The 23,744-nt window shown below is 41.3% G+C and overlaps 1 protein-coding gene across 1 annotated transcript; it reads left to right on the forward strand.

Annotated features, from left to right (window-relative positions):
• Positions 1–2,367: 2,367 nt before the first annotated feature.
• On the forward strand, positions 2,368–22,849 carry SLC30A8 (solute carrier family 30 member 8). The gene is made up of 8 exons (XM_026842849.1): positions 2,368–2,447; positions 10,017–10,221; positions 14,198–14,336; positions 18,151–18,304; positions 18,805–18,994; positions 19,390–19,495; positions 21,575–21,709; positions 22,704–22,849. The coding sequence occupies exons 1-8, from the start codon at positions 2,368–2,370 to the stop codon at positions 22,847–22,849; spliced, it is 1,155 nt and encodes a 384-aa protein (XP_026698650.1).
• Positions 22,850–23,744: the final 895 nt, after the last annotated feature.

Raw genomic sequence — 23,744 nt, forward strand, 5'->3', positions numbered from 1 at the left:
GTCATTAGAACTGGTATGATTGGATATGTGGCATTTTTCATGTAGACTCAGAAACAAACTGCATTATTATTGAAAGCTGAAGATGAATTTATTGAGATGGTCTGAATAATTCCTCTGCAGCAGAAATTCCACAGACAGCTGCTGTCTCTTAATGAGTTTCAGAGTCTGTATAAAGAGAAAACCCAAGTCTTTGTGGAAAGCTCTGAAGAGATTTCTTTCTATCCCGCCTCACAGCCTGTCTCCTGAGAAGCACAACCATCAGCACTGACAACAATAAACACAAAACAAAGGTCTAGATTAAATGCTGGGAGTGATCTATGGCTTTGTTTTGCTGGTGTGCACCTGAGGCTCAAGACCCTTTTGCAAAATGATGGAAACTCATCTATCTCACTAACAAAAGTTACATGCTTCCAGTGATTTGAAACAGAAACAGGCTTTATCTGTAATCTTCTGAGGTGAATTTAAAATTTTCCTTAAATTGAGCGTGCTTAGACCTGATACTTTGGCTTAGCACCTTAGAAAGACTGTGATCCATTGTAAATCAGGCCAGGTTTATTTTTCGGGCATCTCTGATCTGTGACAGGATGTCAGTGTTTGGTGATTTCTAAAGGAAAGATGAGTTGAGAAGCACACAGGGACACTGCAGTAATGGTGGTATTTATGGGATGGGGAACCAGCTGAAGCCCTTGTTGGGCATGAATTATAAGCCTGTGTCAGGTTCCAGGGTGCACAGCTGGAACGACTGCCTTCCTTGTCCTTCCTTCCTCCCTCTTGGGAGCAGAATAAAATTGCTATTTAATGGCATTTCTGGGGTGACAAGTAATGTAGTATTTCTGTTTCATAAGATTTCTGAAAATTATCTGGGTCCAGACTTTTCATCCTTGGACTCTCTTCTCAGATTATTCAGTGTCATGCCCAGTAAGTGGCTGCAACTTTAAAAAACATTAAAGAGCAACTTTTTAATGTCCAGAAGAATCTAGGAAGTCCCAGGAGCGAGTCAGAAAATCGATCTCTTCCACCAAAGGGGCTTATAATGGCGTGTACATATGGCTATAAGCACCTGGGAAATCTCTCCTGAGAAAAGGACATTAGAGAGACACAGGTGACAGCGCACTGTAGAAAAAAAATGTATTTCCGATGCTTGCAGCAGCTGTTCAGAAAAGTGTTTGAGATACCATAGGTTCCTTGGCTTATGGGTTCCAGGGAAGTGTTTGCACAGCTGGCATGTGGGAGGCAACGTGTGGATCTCTGATGGTGTAAAAGAAATTTTTTGCATTTATGTGATGTACAGAGAGGCCTCCCTGCCCCCATGAGTCTCAGACAGAGTATGTGTTTTTCAAGCTGGGGAAAGGAAGGGGACATCCCATCTCATCATATACATATTAGACTATCTGTGGTAAAAAAAAAACGACTGCAGAATCTAAATGCAGCTTCCAGGATTTTCTCACTGCCTATTTCTAAACACTCCTGTGAAGGCATCTGCACTGGTAGGGATCTCAATCACAGTCTGCTTCTGCTGAGAATACGGTAAAATACAGACAGCACCGGTGCAAGATTTCCCATCAGTGCTGAAGAGCATGTCTGAGGCCAGGATGTGTGTGAGAGAGGTGAGGCTGGAGGTCTTCTACCCCCCTCCGGGGACTGTGGCTGTCGACAGAACTAACAAACTGAATAAAGCAGAAATAACAACCCGCAGTCCTTCCTGGTGAAATGAGGATTTCAATAACCTGTGTCGCAAGCGGCAATAATAAGCAGTCTCTTCTGTTTTGAACCGTTAGGAGCAAATGTGCCAGGGGGAGAAATAAGTCTTTAGACCGATGACTTAGATTAAAGAGGCTTGTGCCGAGCTGGGGTGAGAGAGGTGTACTCTCCTCCCTAGCCAAGGAAGCAGAAAGACAAACAGTGATTTGACTGTTTCCAGGCAAATCAGGCTGTTTTGTTTACCTTCATCCTCTCTTTCAGCACACATGAGCAAGCACCCGCATACACTTCAGTGTGCGCACAGACAGCTTGACCCCAAGCCAGTGACTGGGAGAGCATGCACCCACCGCATGACCAAAGAGCATATCACAGCACCAAACATGGTGGGGGAAAAAAGAAAAAAATAGGAGGGAGGCCCAAAACCTCCAATCTGACATGCTCAGCAAGTTGCTAGTTGGCATGTTAGTGACGCCACCAGCACTAGGGAAGCAGCTTTCTCTCACAGTGGGTTTATTGAGAAGATTATTAAAACCTTTTTATTTAAAAATATTTGGCAAATACTTCTGCATAAGTTGGGAGGGTGTTTTTGACCGCATCCGCTTCCAACAGAGACAAGAGAGTTTAACGGGGGAAAAAAAAACAAGTAAAACCCCACCGACTTTCCTCATGGCTGCCAAAAAGGGTCTTGAAAGAGCTTGCCTTGTGAGTGAGAGGGACACCAAGAAGTACTCCTTGGCCCTAGACAGGTAACACAACTCCGTTTCCTTAACTGACATTGCTTTGTCTTTGAGAGCTGCTGACGGGCTGCAAAAGTCAAAGTATGGGGAGTTTCACAGTGTGTACAGGGAACATCTTTCTCTACTTTCAGAATGTTTTGTTTGATTTTTTCTTTCCCAAACTTTCTTATTAAATGTTTGATTCATTTACTAGACAGCAGCCTTATATGTCTGCATCTGTGATGGATTGAACCAATCTACTGTGGAAACAAGTGTCTCCTGCTATGTATTTTATATGCTTAGTAGATTTATTGTAGGATGCAAAACCTCATAGATTATGTTGCAATTTTAGGCTGAATTATAATAGTGCTATTGACACCATGTTTGATTCAAGGTTTGTTCATTCTTGAATGTGTAAATAATCTAGTTGGTGTGAAAGAAATGTGATGCTGTTAAGGACTTCATTCTGCAAAACTTTATTTCTGTGGATAGTTTATCAGACTTGAAGCTGATGTACTTCTTGCATGCTAAAGGTCCTGTGAGTAAATGCTTGCTTGAGTGAGGAAAGACCCTCTGAAAACATATGATATGCTATAGCTTGGGTTTAAAAATGAGTATAAATGTCTGTCACAAAATAGTTTTGCAGTTGGAAATTATTTTCATTCTTCCTCTTGACTCAGACCAGCAAGTATTTTTAAAAGAAAATAGCTGCTCAGTTACAATTTAGCACCTCTTGACATTTCCATTATCTCATTGGTTTTCAGATTATTTATTGCTTGGCTCTCTTAAAACGCGTGGGACAGAAACTTGGCGTAAACACTGTCAGTTCAAATGGAAATCTGTCTCTTCATGTTCTTATACTGGGGTCACTGCCATCGTATTTTAGTCATTTGAATGTCTGAGTTATTATTTAAATATTATTGCATGGCTCCATAAATATACATGACACTGTACAAAATGACTTTTGTGGTAATATTTATATTTTAAAATGATCCCATATGATTCTGAAATTCATTTTAGTTACTGAAGAACTCAGCTTTTTTGATAATTTGCAATTTTGTGTGCACAGCTTCAGTGGTTGAGGTCCTTTAGCCCCTGGCTACCTCTGGACACAAGGACATTTCTGGACAAACCCTTTACACAGTGTGGAAAGGGGTGCCCTGAGACAGGGATAGTTGTTAGGCTGCCTTGTGAGGAAGCCCTCATTTTTCCCCAGATCACCAGGAACAGGGAATATCCCTAATGAGAAGAGGGGTAGGATGCACACCGGGTGCAGGAATCCCCAACAGCTCATCCTCCCATCTGAGAGCTGACTCACCTTCTGATGTAGTCAATTTATTTCCCATAATTATTTCTTAATTCAGGATTGAAGTTGGTTGGGGCAAATCACTGCAACAATTGCAGTTGTTGGGCTGATTGCTGCAGATATGCCCAACAGCCCCAGAACTTGAGGGCCAGTCCCAGCAGGGATGCACCGCAAAGGTCCTGAGCTGGCTGAGTTATGGCAGTGGTAACTCAGCTCACCAGGAGGAAGAAGACTTGTCTTCCAGGCATGTGGCATTTGTGTTGCCCCTCCTCTCAGCTTTTCTTTCCAGGTGAAGTTTTATTAACTGCACAACGTAATTAATCTGTCCCTGCAATAAACAAAGGTCTCCCTGCTGTTTGGAAGAGCTGGCAGCTCAGAGGAAACCCTCACCCTGCTCCCCCCCACAGTCCAGCAGCCCGGGGTGCCAGCCCAGGGGCCAGAGCCAGCCTGCCCAGGGACCCAGCATGGCGGGGTGATGCAGCCTGCTGGGCTCGGGCTTGCACAGACCAGCTGCATGCACAGCTTCAGGTGTCTTAAGCTGATCAGTAGCAGTAAGCTCATCTTAGCCTTGGTTTAAATTACCACATTTTTCCGTTCCCTGTGTGTAGGCTTAATGAACAGTTCTAACGCTTTCAACAGAATTTATTTTGCACACAGATTGCCTATTTCTTTGCCATCCCCCAGCCTCTTCCTTTTTAATAAATGCCATTATTACAATACACAGGGAATAAAACTGTTTTTATCTTAACTATGTGAGTAGGAAGTCTGAATACAGGCCCTGTTCCCTGAACACAAGGTTGTGGGGGAGGGTGTTTTGTATATGCCAAGCTGGTCTGTAGTCACCAGCAGGCTTGGATGCATTGAGGTCTCCCATGCCAAACTTGAAATGTTTACAAGGGGGTGGGCTTTAACTGAGCTTTCTGAAAATCAGGTCAGCTGTAGGCTTGTAGGATAATTCAGATTGGAAGGGACCTCTGGATATGTCTGGTCCAACCTCCTGCTCAAAGTGGGGTCAGCCAAGAGATCAAACAAGGCTGCTCAGGGCTTTATCTGATGTAGTCTTGAAAAAAAGCCCTCAGGATGGAGACTGCATGACCTGTCTGGACAATCTGCTCCAATACTGAATTAACCACACAGTCAATTTTTTTTCCCCTTATATTCAGTCTGAACTTCTCTTGCTTCAATTTATGTCATGCTTCCTCCATACACAGCAATAAAGCACCACCTTCTCAATAACATCCTCAAAAATATTGGTAGGTTGCTGTTAGGTGTTCTGAAGCCACCTCTCCTCTAGGCTGGACAAGTCCAGTTCCTCCAGGGCAATTCTTCAGCCCTCAACCATCTTGATGACTCTCTGCTGAACCTGTGCCAGTTTATTGATCTCTCCTGTTCTGGGGACTCCAAAACTGGAAACTGTATTTTAGATATGGTCTCAGAAGTTTGTCCCAGGTGCAGGACTTTGCATTCATCTTTGCTGAATTTCAGTAGGCTCCTATTGGCCCCTTCCTCCAGCCTACAGGCAGCCTTGTCCTCCAATGTGTCAGCTGCATCCCCGGACTGGCATCACCTGCCAACTCAATCAGGGTGCATTCCACCTCCTCCTCCAGGTAATGGACAAATATATTACTCAGGACTGATCCCAGGATAGGACACCACTTCTCACCAGCCTCCAGGAAGGGTATGAACCAGAGTCTGAAGCTGAGCACTCAGAACCTTGTGCCTTATGCAAAAATGTTCTGTAAGGCATATCAAGTGAGATATGTCTGCCAGGCTTATACCAGTAAATTTGAGGTGAGCCTGGGAGATGATTTTTTTCAGGTGGAGATTGATTTTCTATAACAAGCATGTAGGGAATATTTTCTTCTTTTTCTGCCTTCCTGCAGGCAATATGAAAACTCTTATGGGATCAAAGAGCCCTCATCAAATAAGGGCTTTTCACCACTCCTTGTGCTTTGCAAAAGTCAATGCTCAGGAAAACTTTAGCTGTTTCTTGTGACTTCTGAAGGGTTTTAGCTGTGGGTCCTGTGGTTAAGTCTCCTTTGTACTGGCTTGCCACCTGGCCCCAGGAGCACACAGTACCTTAGGGAACTCAGCAAAACCCATCCCCTTGATTTTGCTCTCGTGTTAGGTGACATGAGAACCCTCTAGAAAGGACTGTGTCTGACAGTACTGGCCATACAGCGTCTCCTTCAGTTATGCCCACTCTATCTTGGAAAGAAAATTAAAACCGAGATGGTAAGAGGTAGGGAACAGAAATTAAATAACTAGGACACCAGCTCAGGAAATTGATGGTTCAGGGGTATAATAATGATACATAAAATCATGAATGATGTGAAGAAGGTAAAGAGGGAATGGCCATTCATTATTTCTAACAGTACAAGAACTAATTAAAATATCAGGCAGACAGCTTTAATGTAACAAAGGATGTATTGTTTTTAAACAAATCACGATTAAGCAGTGGAACTCAACACTTTCAAGACATCCAGGTTTGTGGAAGAAAGATGTTTAAGGGGCTATTAGACACGAGCTCTGGTTCAGCCATCACCCAGCCTCCAGATTTGTGCAGCCAGGGATCAGTACTGTCCTAGACGTGTTCCTTTCTTGTACTTTGTCCTTATATATCCCCTCACACTCAGAGCAGAGTTTGGATACTTGGCTACATGCACCTTTGGTCTAGCTCAGTACATCTATTGCTATATTGTTATGCAGAAGGAAATTTATTGACAATACGTTAATGCGTACATGGCCAAGCTCTCAAAATGAGACTAAATAAAATAATTACATGACAAATTCTCATCTAGTAGACATCTAAATGTATGCAAATATATAAATATTTGCTTTGTGCCCAAAATACTGTTAAAGGAAAAAGAGAATCTGGACAGCCAGGTTATAAACAGAGTCTTAAATGACTAGGAAATATTCAGGACTGGTACATCAATTGAAGTTGGAGTGGAGCCAGACTAAGGGAGGCTTTTCTTGGAAGGCAGTTTCATTCTTTCAGGCACCAAAAAATTACTATTTTCCCTTGTGAAGGAGATGCTCTCCTGTGGGAAGTGCAGTGATTCCACATTTTTCTCTTTTGACTGGGGATCTCATAATGGTCTAGGAGGATGGCAATTATTCCTGTCAGCCTGCAGATCAAGGCACCCAACAGATCAAGTGAAAACAAACAAAAGGAAGTTGTAATCAAAAGCTATTGCTAATGATTTGTATGGAATCTGCAATATGTATTAAGATTTTCTCCTTCTCCCCTTCTGGGCATGACTCAGTAGGAGCCTTTCTGTGACGTTCCCCAGCAATCTTTTTTACAAAGGAAAGAGAATTTGAAATGAAGAAAAGATGATTTTCTAAACTGGAACTCTGCTTGCAGTGTGCTGGTGCAGAGATCTGATGCTCAATGGCTACATCTTGCTCTAACAGACTCAGAAGGGGTTTATGGTTTGACAGAGCTGATCTCTACACCTTAAGCTTTTGATTCACACACTTATAAAACTGTCTCTTAGATTCTTTTAATTAGTGGCAGGCTGCTCTTGGAAGAAAAAAATAATGGTTACGTACAGGAGCTGGCAGGAGTCTTCCTAACTCATCAGGCCGGGAGCTGCTCTGTGAGTTCAAAGGGAGCAGCGAATGCTCGCCACCTCTGACAACCAGGCCACTTTTATTTAGGTACTCTTTAGATAGAAAAATGTGACATTTGTGGGTTTATGCTGTCTCTGTTTGCTATTGCATCTATTCAACGAGATCTGTGGACAGTGCTTTCCTACCCCTCAGTGGTACTCTGAGGTTTTGTTAGCTGATGGAAAGACTTGAAGATTAAAAAAAGGGAGGGGGATCACAAAGCGACCTATTTTGTTAACAGCAAGGAAAGGATTTGGTGGCTCAGAAATCTGCAGGGGTAATTTTGGCATCCCAGCCCTGACAGGCTGTTGAGCTGATCATGACTCATGTCGTTAAGATGATTTTAATGTTCAACGCCAGCTGATGAAAATTGCATTAAAGGGAAATTAGTTTTACATGCAAACTGTAGAAAAGCATTGGAAGTTAACTCCAGAGAGGGATCACAAGAAAGAAAAACTTGCATACCCTGATCTCCAGAGGAAAGCGAGAGAACTACAGTATGTTATTCAGCCATCTGGAAGGAATCAATTTGTGATACCTTCTAATTCATCAGGAGAATATTGCATATAAGTGACACAGTACACATGAGGAGCCTGATGAATATAAAACTAAAGGACTGGAGAAGGACTGGCTAGCGGGAATCCCAGCTACCAGATGGGCAGCCCATTCCCCAGATGGCCTAGCTCCCATTTATTTGTTGTTGTGAGGAAAATAAGGGTAAACACTGACAAAAAGACTATGAAAATTCACTGTGTCCAGGCATCAGGCATTAAATGCGACCAGTTGCTCTTTCATGCAAGCTCCTCACGTACATGGGGAACAGGTCGCCTCTGCTGAGCAAACAGAGACCACATGCTAACCTGGCTGGGAAACGGGCTGACTCAGGGGAACATGTTGCATCCTTGGAACATTTCAATAATATTTACAAAACCAATTCCATGTGGATTATCTACAGTTGCAGGACTTGGTTTCCAAGGTGGGTCAGCTCTTCTCCTTTCACCAGTACCTCTGTGATGCTGGTGAACATGAACGGGCAAGGCACCCACAGGTCTGTGGCCGCCTTTGCCTCTTGCCCACTGGTGGGGTGCAGGCTGCGGGGCATCTGGCAGGACTTCAGACCTGCTGAGCAGCTGCAGCCCCCTCAGGCTGCCCAAAAAGGCATCTGGAAAAAGCTTGTGATTTCAGTGCTGTTTTTTTCTTGACATCCAACTACTGCAGATTGGCAGCCACTGGCATGATTCCTTTCCAGTGAGATTTTAGGGATCTTGACACTTCCATAAACGGTGCAGAAATGCTACAGAAAGTTGCCAAGATCCATGTACTTCCTGGAGCATAGGTCTCCTTCACACAACTGAAGAAGCAATTCTCCTTAGTCCCAAAGAGAAGTCTTTAGAATGGGGAAAAAAGGCTGTTATTACTGGGCACAGTTAAGCCCAGCCCCACTTTATGTTCCCAGGCTGATTTCAGACTCAGAAACAGCACTGAAGTTTGCTGCATTCCTTGGCAGGCTTGAGAACTACAGCCCTGCATACACAGACCTCAAATAGCTGTAACACATGGTTATATGGAAGTTATGTACACGCATCTGGGCAGAATTCACCTTTTGATGCCACAGTGTGCTCCCACAAGTCTCACTGCATGGCAAGGGATGTTTCACCAACAGGGTTATCACATCAGGAGTAGTTGTGGCAGCAAATGTATCTGGACAGACATAATGGTTTTCAGTTGAGCCTCCTGGGACATGTTTTGAGGGGTTTTTTTTCCCATTTGGGCTCCTGTCTGTTGATAGATAAGGAAGAGGGAACGTCCTTGCTTACCACACCACCTTGGGGCTTCCCCTGTGGGAGTCTCTGAGCTGCTCTCATGAAAGCACCAGATGTCATGGTCATCAGGGGGCTCCCGCAGTTGCAATGATATAATGTGCTCAGCCCCAAATCTCTCTACCCCCATCCCTTATTTCCTATGCAGGAGGCCTGAGAAGGACAGCTCCAAGGCTTTGTGGCAGAGCAGATTTGGCTGGGAAATCACCTTGTCACGGAGCAATGCTCAAAGAGCCACTTCTGCTGAACTTCTTGCCTTTCTGTGAAATCAGTGGCACAAAGGGGTCAGCATACTAAGCAGATTTGATTTATCTGATTTTTTTTTTTAAGTGTGTTGAAACTTTTGGGCTAATATTCTCTATGCTTAGACCTGCTGATAGTTTTTGTACATGCAAAGAGAGGAGAGAAATATCTTTAGTCAATTATATTTGAGAAAAAGAAGGTTTTTTAGAAAAATAGTCTTCCTAACAAAACTGTTAGGAATAAAAAAATGAAATTTTCTCTGGAATTGTCTCCATGCTATGCTGAATTTGGTTACTATTTGCATGAGGTATGACTTTTTGAAAAATCATACAGTGTGCAGAAAATATACAGCCTAAGAAAGTCATAAACTGCTAAATGATGTAGGAGAGCCCAAAGATCTGGGAAACACACCCAGAGCCATCATTCCATGTGCAGCTCCCTCTGCCAAGCCCTGCTTGTGCAAGCAAGCCTCTTCTGTGACCTGCTCCGCTGTTCCCAACACTGCTTTTATCCTCGCAAGCATTAATTACATAGTTTCTGGGGCTGCAGGGCTAGACACCCAAATAACGATGTTTTCTCTTTTTTAATCGTCTGTTTCTTTCAATCCTGAAGGATGAGCTGGCATCAGAAGAATTTAAATGAAGAGAGGCAGCAGCAGGAAGCAGAAGTTACTGAAGCTAATCCAGCATGTCACTGTCATGGCCACTCACAGGTCTATGAGAACAGAAAAAGGGAGCAGCATCAAGCCAGAAGGAAGCTCTGTGCAGCATCAGTAATCTGCATCTTCTTCATGATTGCTGAGATTACAGGGGAGTACGTTTGCCCAAAGAGAGCTCAGTTTGGTGCCCAGCACAGCCATATTCATGTCCTTTTGTATGCACTTTGACAGGGACTCATGATGCACAGAGGTGAACACACCTGGAATAAAACAACTCTCCTTTCTTCCCAGTCTTTAAAAGAATTGTGGGGTTTTAAAAGTGAAATTATAAAAATATTTTCATATACTCATTTAATAATTGAATCTGGGGAGGAATATAAAGATTAGTTAATGGCCTGAACTGTTCTCTCAGGTCTTTAAGCCTGCCTAAAAGTGGCTAGCATGTGTTAGCATTGTGTCACAAAAGGTTTCTAATAGATTGGGTTACATTTTTTTGGAAAAGATGAAAAGATTTTACATATTTATCCAGGCCAGTGAGACTTCAGCACTGATGAAGGCTGCTAGCAGCAGGATCTGATATTAAATGCAACAGTCTTTACAAAATCCAGGGAAATCCAGGGCCAGATTCACCATCTGCTTTTCTTCAGTTAAGTCAATGTATTTATACCAGGGCACGTTTATCTTTTAAATTGGCCTGCTGGTGTGTCTCGGGATCAATGGAAGTTTATTCCCCTGTCTAATTAGCTTTCACTTCTGGACCCATCCTACAATATCTAATATAACTATTTGGCTTGCTCACAGAACATTAGCTTTCGTTTTGTCTCACCAATCTGCTCTCTGCATGTCTTCTGTCATATTTATACCCACCCGATAGTTCCTGGCTCTTTAATTTCCCCTTCTCCTCGATGAGGTGAGGTAAGATAAGGCATAAGGAATCCTACAGACTTTTGCCATATGTGCCACAGGGGATGTAACAAAAATCAGCCAGGAAGGCCTCTGAAACCCATGTTTTCCCAGCCTTAGCTTGTCTGGAGACCCATGAAAATGAAGGAGAAAGTCTTTGTCTTCCCACAGGTGAAAAGTGGAGGCACTGAAAGAGCTGCTGAATTTCTGCCTTCTCCCCTGGCTGCCAAACCCAGCAGGGACTTCTCCAACTCTTCCGTGCCCTGTGCTTCATCTGCAGGAAGACCTGTTGTTTGTAGGTCACATGCAATTCCCCCATGAAAACTGGTGCATACCACTAATCTCCACGGAGTAATTTCCAGTGCCAGAAGCAATGCATTACTAACAAAACCATATAATCAGTACGCTTAAGTTTGGTGAATGCAGCAATGCTAGAGGATAATTGGAAGGACAGATGATATGCTAACTAAATGTTTCATTTTGCTTAATGGATCATACAACTTTTTTGCAGTGACAGCTTAAGTAACAGGCTTGAAGACCATTTTGCTTCAGACCATTAAACTTTGACAAACCAGCTATTAACTGCAGTTACAGACAGCAGTCTATAGAGATTTTTGCAATTATGAACCATACATTTAATTTTTTTAATCATTAGGCTAGACTGCTTGTGCCTCATGATTGACCATTGAGTGACTGACAATTTCTACGACTTTGTGGTATACAAAGCTATAAACATCCATTGTGGGTAATAGTAAGTCATAAAAGCCACTTGTTGGGAGTATTGATACAAAGCAATAAAAACCTATAACTATTACACAGGCTTTACTATTTAAAATAAAGAATATGTCCCCCTTCCTTCTCCTCTTAAGGGCAAACAGCTTCAGTGGGAATTATTATGCTAAACAGAAGAAACAAAGCTGCATCACTTTCAAAAATGTTGAAAAGTTGTGCTTCTTTGAATCCCTAGATCTTTCCAGTCATATTTTTCTCAAACTGGTCTATGCTGGCCCTTACTGCTCTTCCAAAAGAGGCACTGTTGGCTGAGCCTAATACACCAACTGTCTCCAAAAAATTATCTTCTTCTTGCAGATGCATCACAATCTCCGTAGATTTGGAGATACCAGTCAAACTGATGACACCCTGTGTACAGCCCTGATACAAAAGAGCTTTCCAAGGATTTTTAGTGGCTAAGGACCAAATGCAGGTTTCAGAGTACTTTATTTCCATTTGGGCACTAGAGAGAGAGAGAAACGCTGCATGTGTCTTCATGTCAAAAAAGAATATAAAGACTTGACCACACTGCTAAAATAAGCAGACTGAGATCTCAGAAGCTCACCCAAGGCATTAATTATGCCAGCAATACATAAAATAATAATTTGCCAACATTTTTCAAAGATGGCAGGCTAGAAGCAAGCTTGTTTAATGCTGTCCCACAGAAAATGGAAATACAGTATCTAAAATGCAATAGGGCTCTGCAGACAGCTTGTGCTCTACATATTTGATTGCTGAAAGATAGCTGATGCCTTGGTTGATAACATCTGTGCACTCTCAGACAAGCCTACTTCCTTCTGCTATGCAAAATTACTTCCCACTTGAGAAACTGCTATCCTGCAAACAGTGAAAGTCTAAGAGCTGTATCATGGCTAAAAAGTATATGTGCATTTCCACATGTGCATGTTCTGGGAAATCCCTGTTCTGTTGAATTTTTCATTTTACTGCAAGGAATGAGATGCCCTCAAATTCTGCAGTCATGCTTGCTCCCTTTTGGGAATTAACTTTCAAGCAGCTGTAAATGAGATGTATAGGGAGGTAACAGAGAAAAATAATACATGCTCTATAGGTGCAATAAACATTCTCCTGCAGTACAAACCATACAGTATTAGGTATTCTAGTCTAAAATCTGCATATGGGAGGAAATTAAACAAACAATCCATCCTGCTGGCATGAAGACTTTCCATCTATAAGGAAACAAAAGATATGTCTACATGTCCCTTTGGCAGTGGTATCTTGCCAAAAGTTTGAATGAGGCGTTTTATGATGTTTTTCAGGATTCACTGATTCTCATATGGGTTGTGATCAGGAGAAATAGGTGAGCTGAAATTAATTAAATGACTGAAGAAAGATGGAAATATATTGCCAAATTCAGAAACTAAATGTTTTGGCTCTATTATTTCACATTTCCATTTTTCTACATTTCCACTGTGATGAAAAGATTCCCCTGCTATAACAAGTGGGCAGGACAGCTTCCTGCCTGTGGTCCTTGTCTTCTCCAGCAGCCACCAACAGCTGGGGTAGTTTAGAGCAATCTTTTAGCTTCTTTGGATTTGCCTTTAGCCCTGAGACATGGTTAGAAGATTTTGGCAAAATAATGATATTTAGCTTACTGGGTAAAAGAAATGTGGTTTCAGATGGCCTAAAATATTTTGGGTTTTTTTGGTTTGGGTTTTTTGGGTTTTTTTTTGGTTGGGTTGGGTTGCGTTTTTTTTGTTGTTTCCCCCCCCCCCAGGATTCACATGAAACCAAAACCCCCCAAAGTGAAATAACATTCAGATACATTTTTCCAGCTCTAACGGGAAAATTAAATCATGTATTACCGATGCAAAATGACAGATTAGTCCTGCACACAGAACGGTTTTCTCTATGCCCTCACCCAAATGGTCAGTTGTTTATCACAGCTTTCCTACTGGGACCTTTCTTTTTACTCCTGTTTTAGTGTTCCTGTCACAAATAAGCAGTTGGGCATCCAGCCATCCAAATCTCAGGAAGAATATACATAGTTCCCTATAACAAATAGGAAATTAATCCCATAAACTAAGTCTCTGAGTTTTTGTACATATATAAAAATATCAGTGATCTGTGAAAAGATAGTGGGACAATACTGGAAATAGGATCCCTAATACTGCTTTTCACAAAAAAATATCTGATATTAAAATAGTCACAGTAAAATAGCCCATCAGTAATATAGCCACAGCACTAATGTATCACAACTCTTATTGTCCTTAGGACTCTGTCTCTCTCCTGGACAAAGAAATTTAGCTTATTTTTTTCTATTAATTCATACCTTTCACTGCACAAATGAGGTACAAAATGAAACTATCTTTGAAGAGTTTTGTGTGTATGATCACTGAAAATTGAGTGTTCCCTTTGATTCACAGCAAAGCAGTTTGATCTTGTTGACCCAAACTTCTGACCAGAGCCATGACTTGGATGCATGTTTCACACAGGTGGGCAGATTGCTGGGAGCCTGGCAGTAATCACCGACGCAGCACACATCCTGGTGGACCTCACAAGCTTCCTGATCAGCCTCTTTTCGCTGTGGCTTGCCTCCAAACCTCCCACCAAGCAGTTCACTTTTGGGTGGCACCGTGCAGGTAGCAAACATGTCACAGTATGAGCATGTGGAATGGGAGAGGGAAGTCATCATAGCCAGGGACTGGAAAACGTGCCAATGTCCAACGTAGGTCTGCAGATATTTAGAGATAGTGCAATAATTCTCTCAAAGCCCCCAAGACACAACAAACAGAGGAAGCCAGTGAGCTTCAAAGAAGTAAAGAGCACAGTCATCTCCTATCTACAAACATGTCTTTCAGTTCATTATTTAATATAGTGTTGGGCTGGTGCTAGCTTTGGCTGAGATAACAGCAGCTTCCCTCAGCGACTTAAATGTGAAGAAAACCAAGTCCTCAATCTACTCTGAAACACAAGTTTCTATAAAAGTAGCAATAGGCAGAAAAATGAGGGTCTACTCCATTAATAGAATGGTAAAGCAAATAATTAAATTGTTTAAAAAATACAGCAATGTTATATTTATACGAAAGCGAGGTGCTTTAACATTTACCATTTTCTAAATCCTCTCTCTGCATATCTCTTTATCACTGCTGGTTTTTATCAGATGGAAGCACTGATAGGTTTTTAAAGTTCTCTGTCCTCAACCAAAATGAATATATTTACAGGTGACACCTAATACCAAAAGTCGTACAATCAAACACAACTGCTTATACAAAAGACAAGACACCAGCAATATTAGCTATGAGAAAAATTTTCTGAGGGGATGATTCTCTTAGAGATTTAGACACCTAAATAATACACATAGGTGAGCACGTAGAAGCACAGGGTCCAAGTTTCTGATATGTTCAACAGAAATCTAGACTCCATTTAGGCGCTTAAACATAGAAGCCTAGTGCTACATCCCTAAACTGATGCGTGGGAATGGCAGCTGTCACACAAGACCCAGACTGCACAGGGTGCCAAGCACAGGACCAGGGTATCTCAAATGCCACTAGACAATCATAGTTAAGAAACGAGCAAGTGTTTCCAGTCAGTCAGTGGAACAGAAAGCTGTGTGAATCACAATGAATTTGATGTCCTTTGCTCACAAAGGGAGCTTAGACACTTAGCTCACACCTACATGTAGACATTTTAATTTTGTTGTCTTGGTCTGGAAATGAATCCCATGCTGCGTGTCATAGGGCTCAGTTTAGTGCTCATATATAAGTGATTAGTGCTGTTTGAAATGCCCTAATGTGTTCCATAAAGTCTCTCGCTGCCACTCCATAAGTAGATTGGTCTTCTATACATCTTGTGTCAAGCCATACATGGAGGTGCCAGTGTATCTCAAATGGCTCTAGACACCTACGCACCTGAACTGAGGACTCAGATTATAAATGCTTCAAGGATGGTCCAGAAACAGCTCCTGACTGAGGATGTCTGTAGGCCAAGGTTGCTTGTAGCTGCAGAATGTACCAGGGAATACATATGCCATACTCACCCTCTCTTTTTATGGCTCCCTAAGTATATCCTACCAACTCGGCTGCAAACAGGTTGCTGGATGAGGGGGAGGTTTACCGTCACTGAAGCATGGCTGGCATCATGCAGACAACACACAGCCGAATTTTGCAGCCTTAGCAAACTACTGCTTCCCATCAACTGATCTTTAATTACTTTTTGTGTTTATGCTTTCTTAGTCTGGGAAGAAAGGAAAGTGAAAGAGGGACTTCTCTCTCGCTGATGTAGGCAGGTTTAGCCACCTCATGTAACTTCACTCTCAGTCTGTGTTAGATTTTTTATTTTTTTGCCATTGCAATGCAGAACTTCAATCTTCTTTTTATCCTGGCAGCAAAGAGAACCTTGCATCAAATTTCTGTGCTAGGCATTCCATGATTGTTATCCTGTTTCTTGCTTATTTCCCCAGCTATATTTCCAGATTAATATGCAGGTGGGTGCCTTAATAGAGTAGCTGGGGGCAGTCAGGTGGGCAGCAGAGTCACTGTGCACTGACTATCAAGGTTTCTCAGCTGCAGCCCTCCATGACACTGGAAGCTGTATTTTCACTGCTTTTCTCAGACTGATAGATAGGGTTTATCATGCAAAGGCTGCGTCTGGCAGGGCTCAGGTTTAGCAGAAGCCATCTGAATGCCTCCTGTCCTCTATAGCCAGAACCAGGCAGCAGAACCAGTCAAGACAGGAGTTCAATGCAATCCTTTCTTTGGGTGTGCAGCTACTTTCAGCAACAAGGCTAGATGCACAATATTGAATGAAACTGGTAGTGTGATCCAGACCTACTTCCAGGTAGGAAAGCTCTCTTCAACCTCAATTTCTTTATCTCTGGTATGATTCAGTGATTCCCAAAAAATACTACACTATTGTTTGCTGTACTCTGTTAGTGCTAGTAGTTCTGAAGAAATGTAACTGAGAATATCTTGAGTAAAATACTACTATTTAGCACTACTGAACTGGTCTGTAAGCTTAGTTAAACTTTTGCTAAGATAATACATTGAGAAGGAATACGTATTTTCACCTGTGTTGGTGAAGATGACCTCTAACATACTCCACTGTGGAGTATATGCATGGATGCACACAGATATTCATACAAGTGTTCACAAAATCTGTTGTCTCCTTTCATGCTAATGATAGCATAGACATCAACAACTTCAGCTGGGCCAAATTTGCAGGGTTTCAACCTGTAACTTGCAGTAAATATAAACACCAGATATGCTTTATGTTAGCTTCTCTCTATCTACTTTTAGATCTCCCTGTCAGCACGCTTTCATTTGTTATTTTTCTGTTTTAGACAAAATGTTTCTTTTGATCAGCATCTGAAGCCAGGACTTCTGCAAAAAGTGTCACCCTCATAAAAATATATTCAAAATCATAAGTTGAGTTTCAGCTGCTTTCATGTACTGAGAGTGAAGGTCTGCAAGTGCTTCATTCTTTCTGGCTATCTACTGACTTTACTGTGAGCTTTTATTTTCCTTGGTATTGTCTCAGTTGTGCTCATAAAGAACATTTACCCATTCAAGTCACATGGCAATTACTAGTCCCACATCCTATTAAAAACATGCTGCACGTTCATACGAACATCCCTGGTCCTCTCCTATGGCAGTGCAATAAAAGGTGGCCTTGGGAGATGGATTTATTTGAGCCCAACTCAGAGCCAATAGAGACAAAATTAAATTTTGCTGCCTTAGGGAAAAAATAACTTCTTTCATCCTCATCACTGCTGGTGGCACAAAAATGATTTTGTGGCATTGGCAGGATGAGACCCAGGAGAGAGGAAGGAGAGGTTTTGCTGGCAGGACCTTGTTGGGGGCTGTCACTGCCTTTCTGAAGTGTGAAGTGACAAGAGGTGTGCAGAAACGAAGGAGGCTATTCGAGGGGGATTATGCCTGCCAGTGGGTTTGGGTGAGCTGTGCCTCTCTCCTTCCCTCCAACCTCTGCTCCTGTGACCAAGATAATCTTGTTGGGGAAGGAGGGCTGGTTCCTGAGGTCTTCACACCGCACTGGCAGGGCCAGGCAACTACATAAGTTATAAAAGAATTACTCTTTTATCCTTCCTTCCCATTACAGCTCCTTTTGCTCCTCCCAAAACTTCCCAAATAATCTTTTTCATCTCTTCAAATTCTCCAAATGATGCATGAACTCAACTCTGGATAGAGGACAAAAGTAGGAACAGGTAGAACAGAGTTAGGTCACCACATACATAGGGCTGCCTTGGGTAGCCACTGGATTTGCTATGATCAGAAAGGGGTTTGGCCCATTCATTGTGATCATCAAGGCTGCCAACACACAAGAAGTAATTCTCCTGGCTCTAAAACTCACAAACCTGGAACCATTACCATCAATCTCTTAAAATTTCTTGAATTTCTATTATGACTCCTGTTAAAATAAAATTATTTTCATTCCTAGAAATTCTAGGAGCTTTGATGTCTATGATAATAGTTTGGATGGTGACTGGCCTGTTGACATATTTGGCTAGCATGAGGCTGCTACACCCCAATTACAATATTGATGCTACAGTGATGCTCATTACCTCTGCTTGTGCTGTGCTCGCCAACATCCTGTAAGTTACTTTGTTTTCCTCTCCATATAAATTTTGAACCTTGAACCTGCCTCTGTATTTCAACAAAAAATGATAGAGAGATACTGACCTCAAAAATATTAAATGTTTATGAGTTTCATAAGGATATGGAAAGGGGTAGAGAAGAGAGATCCTGCTTCTCATTGAAGGTTGCAGTTGCTCTCCTCTTTTCTGTTAGCTGCTATACTGGGAAGGGAAATTATGAATGCACAAACTCCAAGAAAAGATTAATCTCCATCTCACTTTTTATTAGATCTCAGAACATTCAAGAACTCTATAGAAAATGAGGCCTCATTAATTTCCCTGTTCACAGACTTTCTTGTTTGTATAAAAGACACTGAATCACCTTAGCCACTGCTCAGTCGCCTAATGTGTCTGATTTTACTGTTCAGCTTTCACAAGTGATTGATAATGCGTGTGACATCACTGCTTTCAGAGATGCAGTAACCCCACTGATGTTTGCAGCTTTACATGTCTTACAGACTAAGCCTGATTCTGCACCAGACTGGCCATGGGCACAGCCATGGGGCACAAGCCAGGGAACACGTCTCAGCCCCTCCAGAAAAGGCAGCTCTGAGCAATGTCAGTCTCCGGGCAGCCTTTGTGCACACCATCGGAGATCTATTCCAGAGTATTAGTGTGCTAATTAGTGCACTTATCATCTTCTTTAAGGTTAGTTTTATTAGTTCACTTCCCTTCCTTGCAATTAAGGATAACAGTTATTCTCATAGCATTGTGACACTAGGTGCTATGTAAATATTTTCTCTGTCTTAATGATATACATTGTAATTTAGTCAATTATACTTATTCTTGGGAATTAAAATGACTGTTAAGAGTGTTACACTTGCTTCTGGGTGTTTCAACTGCAAGGAGGATACTTTGGTGTCTCTCCTTTTCTTTATCTGTAGCATCTTCTTTCCCTGTGCTGAGGCTCCCTAAATGGCAAAGGTCAGCACTCATTCTGTACTAGATGAATGGAATATATTATTCTTTGAGATTAACTCATTAAAAATGGCAATAACCAACAGTAATGAAATTAACGAAGTGATGTGTTCATATTTTTCTAGCCAGAATACAAAATAGCTGACCCAATCTGCACGTTTGTGTTTTCCATCTTTGTTCTGGCAACCACCATCACCATTTTAAGGGATATTTTGATAGTGTTAATGGAAGGTAGGACCTGATTCCAGAATCTATACAGTTATATTTTGGGGTTTTTTTCTCTCTCTTTCTCCATAATGCTTATACTTGCTGACAAAAGTATAATAGCACACTTCTGGATCAGTTTCCAGTATTGTCATAATTCTGATCACATTTTAAACCTAATTAAAATTTTAATCAAAAATGTTCTTTACCACTGCACTAGAAGATTTATACATATGCCAGTTTTTGTAAAAACCTGTGTACTAGTGTTTTGCTAATGAACTCCCAATGTGTTCCTAAAACTGAGTTGCTTTTGTTTGTGTTATGTGTAATGTTGCTTTTTATCACTCCTTTGGCATATGAGATATCTACTTACTTTGTTCATTGTGTAATTCCTTTACCTATGTGAAGTACAAGTGCTTGCCAAAAAAAAAAACCTAAATAAAAGACTGTGCTTTGAACTGTGTCTGTGAAATAGGCTGAGTGCAAGAGGCAGAAGTTTAAAAGATTTTCAGTTATGCCAGTCCAGAAAAGCAAGCTGATGGAGCTTTTGAGTCGCATTCAGGTGCAAGGGAATAGACATTTCTCGGCACATCAGCAGCAAGAATAGGTAGGCTTAGCAATATTTAATTCTGTCAGCTATGGGCCTGAACATTTGATTTGTAAGGCCAAATGACTTAAGCAGTCACAGATGCATGCTTTTGCCTTCCTTCCACCAATAATATAATGCAACCTCTTTCTCAGCTATGAAGACATAAGGATGAAAGGGAAAAATAGTTCTAATAGTGTAGGTTTTGAATGGATATGAGTAACTTAGTATGACTGTCTGCATGGCTATTTACTTCTCTCTTTCACTCTGCACCTACTTCTGTTTCAAGGAAGAAAATTTCCAGTATTGTTTTACAGTAAAGTTTCATTCTAGGGTTGGTTTGCTTTCAGTGATTATGAGATAGAGATACAAGTGTACCTAGACAGAGCGCAGCAACTGGCTGTATCATGGCTGCCAAGAAATCAGAAGATCTCTTGATTACTGAAAAAAAATCTAACTACCAGGAAGGCTTGGCAGCCCCTGACACTCAGGGGTCTCTTTCTCAGAGCAGTGATCCCTACCTTCTGTAAGCTGTGCTGACACACCAAAGTTGGCAGTGCTCTGTTCCCCACTGCAGCAAGCCCTTTTACACTGTCCTCCTGGAGAGGTCTCTGATCTCCTGTCTTATAAGTAGCATATTCTGCCCAGAATTTTCCAAAGAGAAATTGATGTTGGAGTTAGTACTGGAGGTGGCTATTACCCCATGCATCCAGTGTGCCCAAGGGTGTCAGCCCCACAGCCCCTGTGACTGACTGTTATCAGTTACAGTATGAAAGACAAATTAGCCAATACTGTGCTTATCGCTATTATACTTCATAACTGATGGCATTGAAAATATTTTTCAGTTTACTGATTCACGTGAAGCATGATGAGCAGAGCTGTTCACATGGGCATAGAGGTGCATTCCCCTCCAGGGAAGATCTGTAGTTAAATCCTTGGTCAAATCTGGATTTAGATTAGACTCTGAATTTCATGTTGCAGCTCACTCTATCACCCTCTGAATGAGGGTCATCACCATCATCATCTTTTGTAAAAAAGCTCATCTAAGAAAACAATCACCGATCTACTCAATAACTAGACCTGGGATCTAATATCATCTGAGATTCCCAAGTCAATTTTATTCTTTATGTTTGTCTTTCCTTCCCTGCTAAACAGATGCTTCTCTATTGTGTAAATGTATTGAGGCCAGAATCCCTCAGAGGTGCTCAGGTGATGCCATAAAATCTGCACTCACAAAAGATGTGGGTGTAAAACTAAACAGCCCACTTCCCTATGTAAAATGGACCATCAGAGTATGTCCTAAGACATGCATGAGTCTCATTCTTCCATGGAAAAGTATAAAAGAAGGGATAGAATTAAATTTCACAGTGAATTCTGTGAAAGGCTTTCCAAAGCATTAAATATTTTAATAAAATTATACATCTAACTGAATAAAGGGTCATAATGCATTTTCCTCTAATGATCATAATTCTTATATCTTCAAAATATGTTGTTTTTTCCCACAAATTTCTCCCTTTAAGGAACATCAAAGGAATTTGCTTACGATGCAGTGAAAGCAAGAATTTTAGCAGTTGAGAAAGTGGCATCTGTTCACAACCTTCATCTCTGGTCTCTGACAACAAATCAAACTATTCTGTCTGCTCATGTTGCCACAGGTCAGTAAATTTCTGTAAATGGGGAGTATTCAGCTGCTGCCTAGTAAAGGTCAGGCTCTCCTGATTGGGATACAACTGACTGTATATGTGTTACTTATTAAAACAAATGTCATCATTTTGTTGGAAAAATAACAACAGCAACAACAAAGCTCTCAAATCTTCCTCACAGAAATCTTGCCAAAACAACAGAGACCTTTACTTAGCCCAAAACTTGAAAACTGAAGAGGTTATGGGCCAAGGAAGTACACTACAAAATATTTTAAATAAATAAGGAAAATTAGACCCAGACTGGATTTTTCTCACAATATCAAATAGATTTTTAGGTGAATTTGTCAAACTTGAAAAATGTTGATCCCTATAAGAAAAACTTACAGGGCAAGCCTGCATTCCTGATCCATCTATACCCATACAAAAATCTTTAAAACATCTTGGAGCATAGAGGTAACTCCAGGGGAACAGTTCATATTTAAAAATATTTTTTAAAATTATAGTACTTAAGCCAATTGACAAATTGTCCACCCTCCTGAACAATTTTCTTGTTTATCTGTTTGCTTTGCACAAGTTAAGGTTTATTTAAGAAAAAAAGTCCACCTGTGTTTAGCTAAGAGCAGGTTCAGAGGCACGGCCCTCCATGGAGCCCCTGCTTCCCAAAAAGAGTGAGTCTATCAGCCACCTGAAACACTTGGCACTGTTGCTACTCCCTGACTGAATGAACTAATCTTTATTAAGTATTCCTTCTTTCCTCCAGTCTTCTGCCAAACTGAATTTCTTTGGTGATTACTCTTAGATCAGCTCTTGCCAAAATTGCATATTCCAACCGCGTCTGAATGAACAAACTTTTGCTGACATGAAGGTTCTTGAAAGAGGATAAAAAGGACAAGAAACAGTTCTTAAAATAACTTCTTGTTAGAAATTTGTGAATAGTTTCGGTCAGTAAACACTCTTCTTTAAAGTATTATATGCATTTTGATTGTTTTCTGCTTGCTATCTATAGCAGACACAGTGGACAGCCAGAAGATTTTGAGAGATATTACCCAAGCCCTGTTTGAGCACTACAGCTTCCATTCCATCACTATTCAGATTGAATCGGGAGAGGATCAGAAACAAGACTGCTACTTCTGCCAAGAGCTCGGGGATTAAAGGGAGCAGTATGCTATGCAAAATAATGAACACTCCTCTTACAGGTCAGTGAAGACTGTATGTGCTGGCTGTATGTAATTGTTTAACAACAAATGGTAATGAACTGAACTAAAAAGCCCTGCCACTGTGAGCAGTGCATGGACCTTTCTTTGTTGGTACCATCTACCAGGTGAGAACACGTATTGGATCCATCCATCAGCTAGATAACCTGTTTATCAGCAGTTACTTTCAATTACAAGAGAATGTATCTAAATTATTCTTGACTAGAGCAGCAGATTGGCACTAAAGCAACATTTAAGAGTGCCTGTTTGTAATCACAGGTAATAAAAAACTAATTAACCTTCAAACTACCAGCAGACCAATTATCACAAAATGTAATTAAATGTAATTCTGGTGTTAGCAAAGCTCAACACTTACTCAGGATAAAAGAGAAAATTTGAATTAGTACAAGGGATGCAGAGATCTGGGAAAGAAAGTTGGTGGCATGTGCTTTCCTTGGCTTTTGGCAGACACTCCTCCTCCTGTATATTAAGGGAAGTATCAGACATGTGCCATATTCTGCAGTGTGGATCACTCCATTTACATTTGACAAATAGCTCTTTGGTTTTTATCTAGCCCTATCCATTTTTCATGTAGCCCTCAGCTAGACTCTTCTGCCAGAAATGGGCAGTATTCTCTACTATCAAGACAACCCACAATTCATATCGCACTGCATCATGATAAGTTGTGATGGAATATTTGTAGTAGATTTTTGGGTGTACCCAAGGTACCACTGGGTCATGACAGTAAGACAGACCAGGTGCTCCTAGAAATGAAAAAAAAGAATTAGGACAAAGAAAGACTGTGGGTCATTGTGAACATCATGTCTGGTGCGCTTCATAGTGTGGCCTGTGGG

Source organism: Athene cunicularia (assembly GCF_003259725.1).
Source record: "Athene cunicularia isolate RWA chromosome 2 unlocalized genomic scaffold, athCun1 chr2_part1, whole genome shotgun sequence".
NCBI lineage: Eukaryota > Metazoa > Chordata > Aves > Strigiformes > Strigidae > Athene > Athene cunicularia.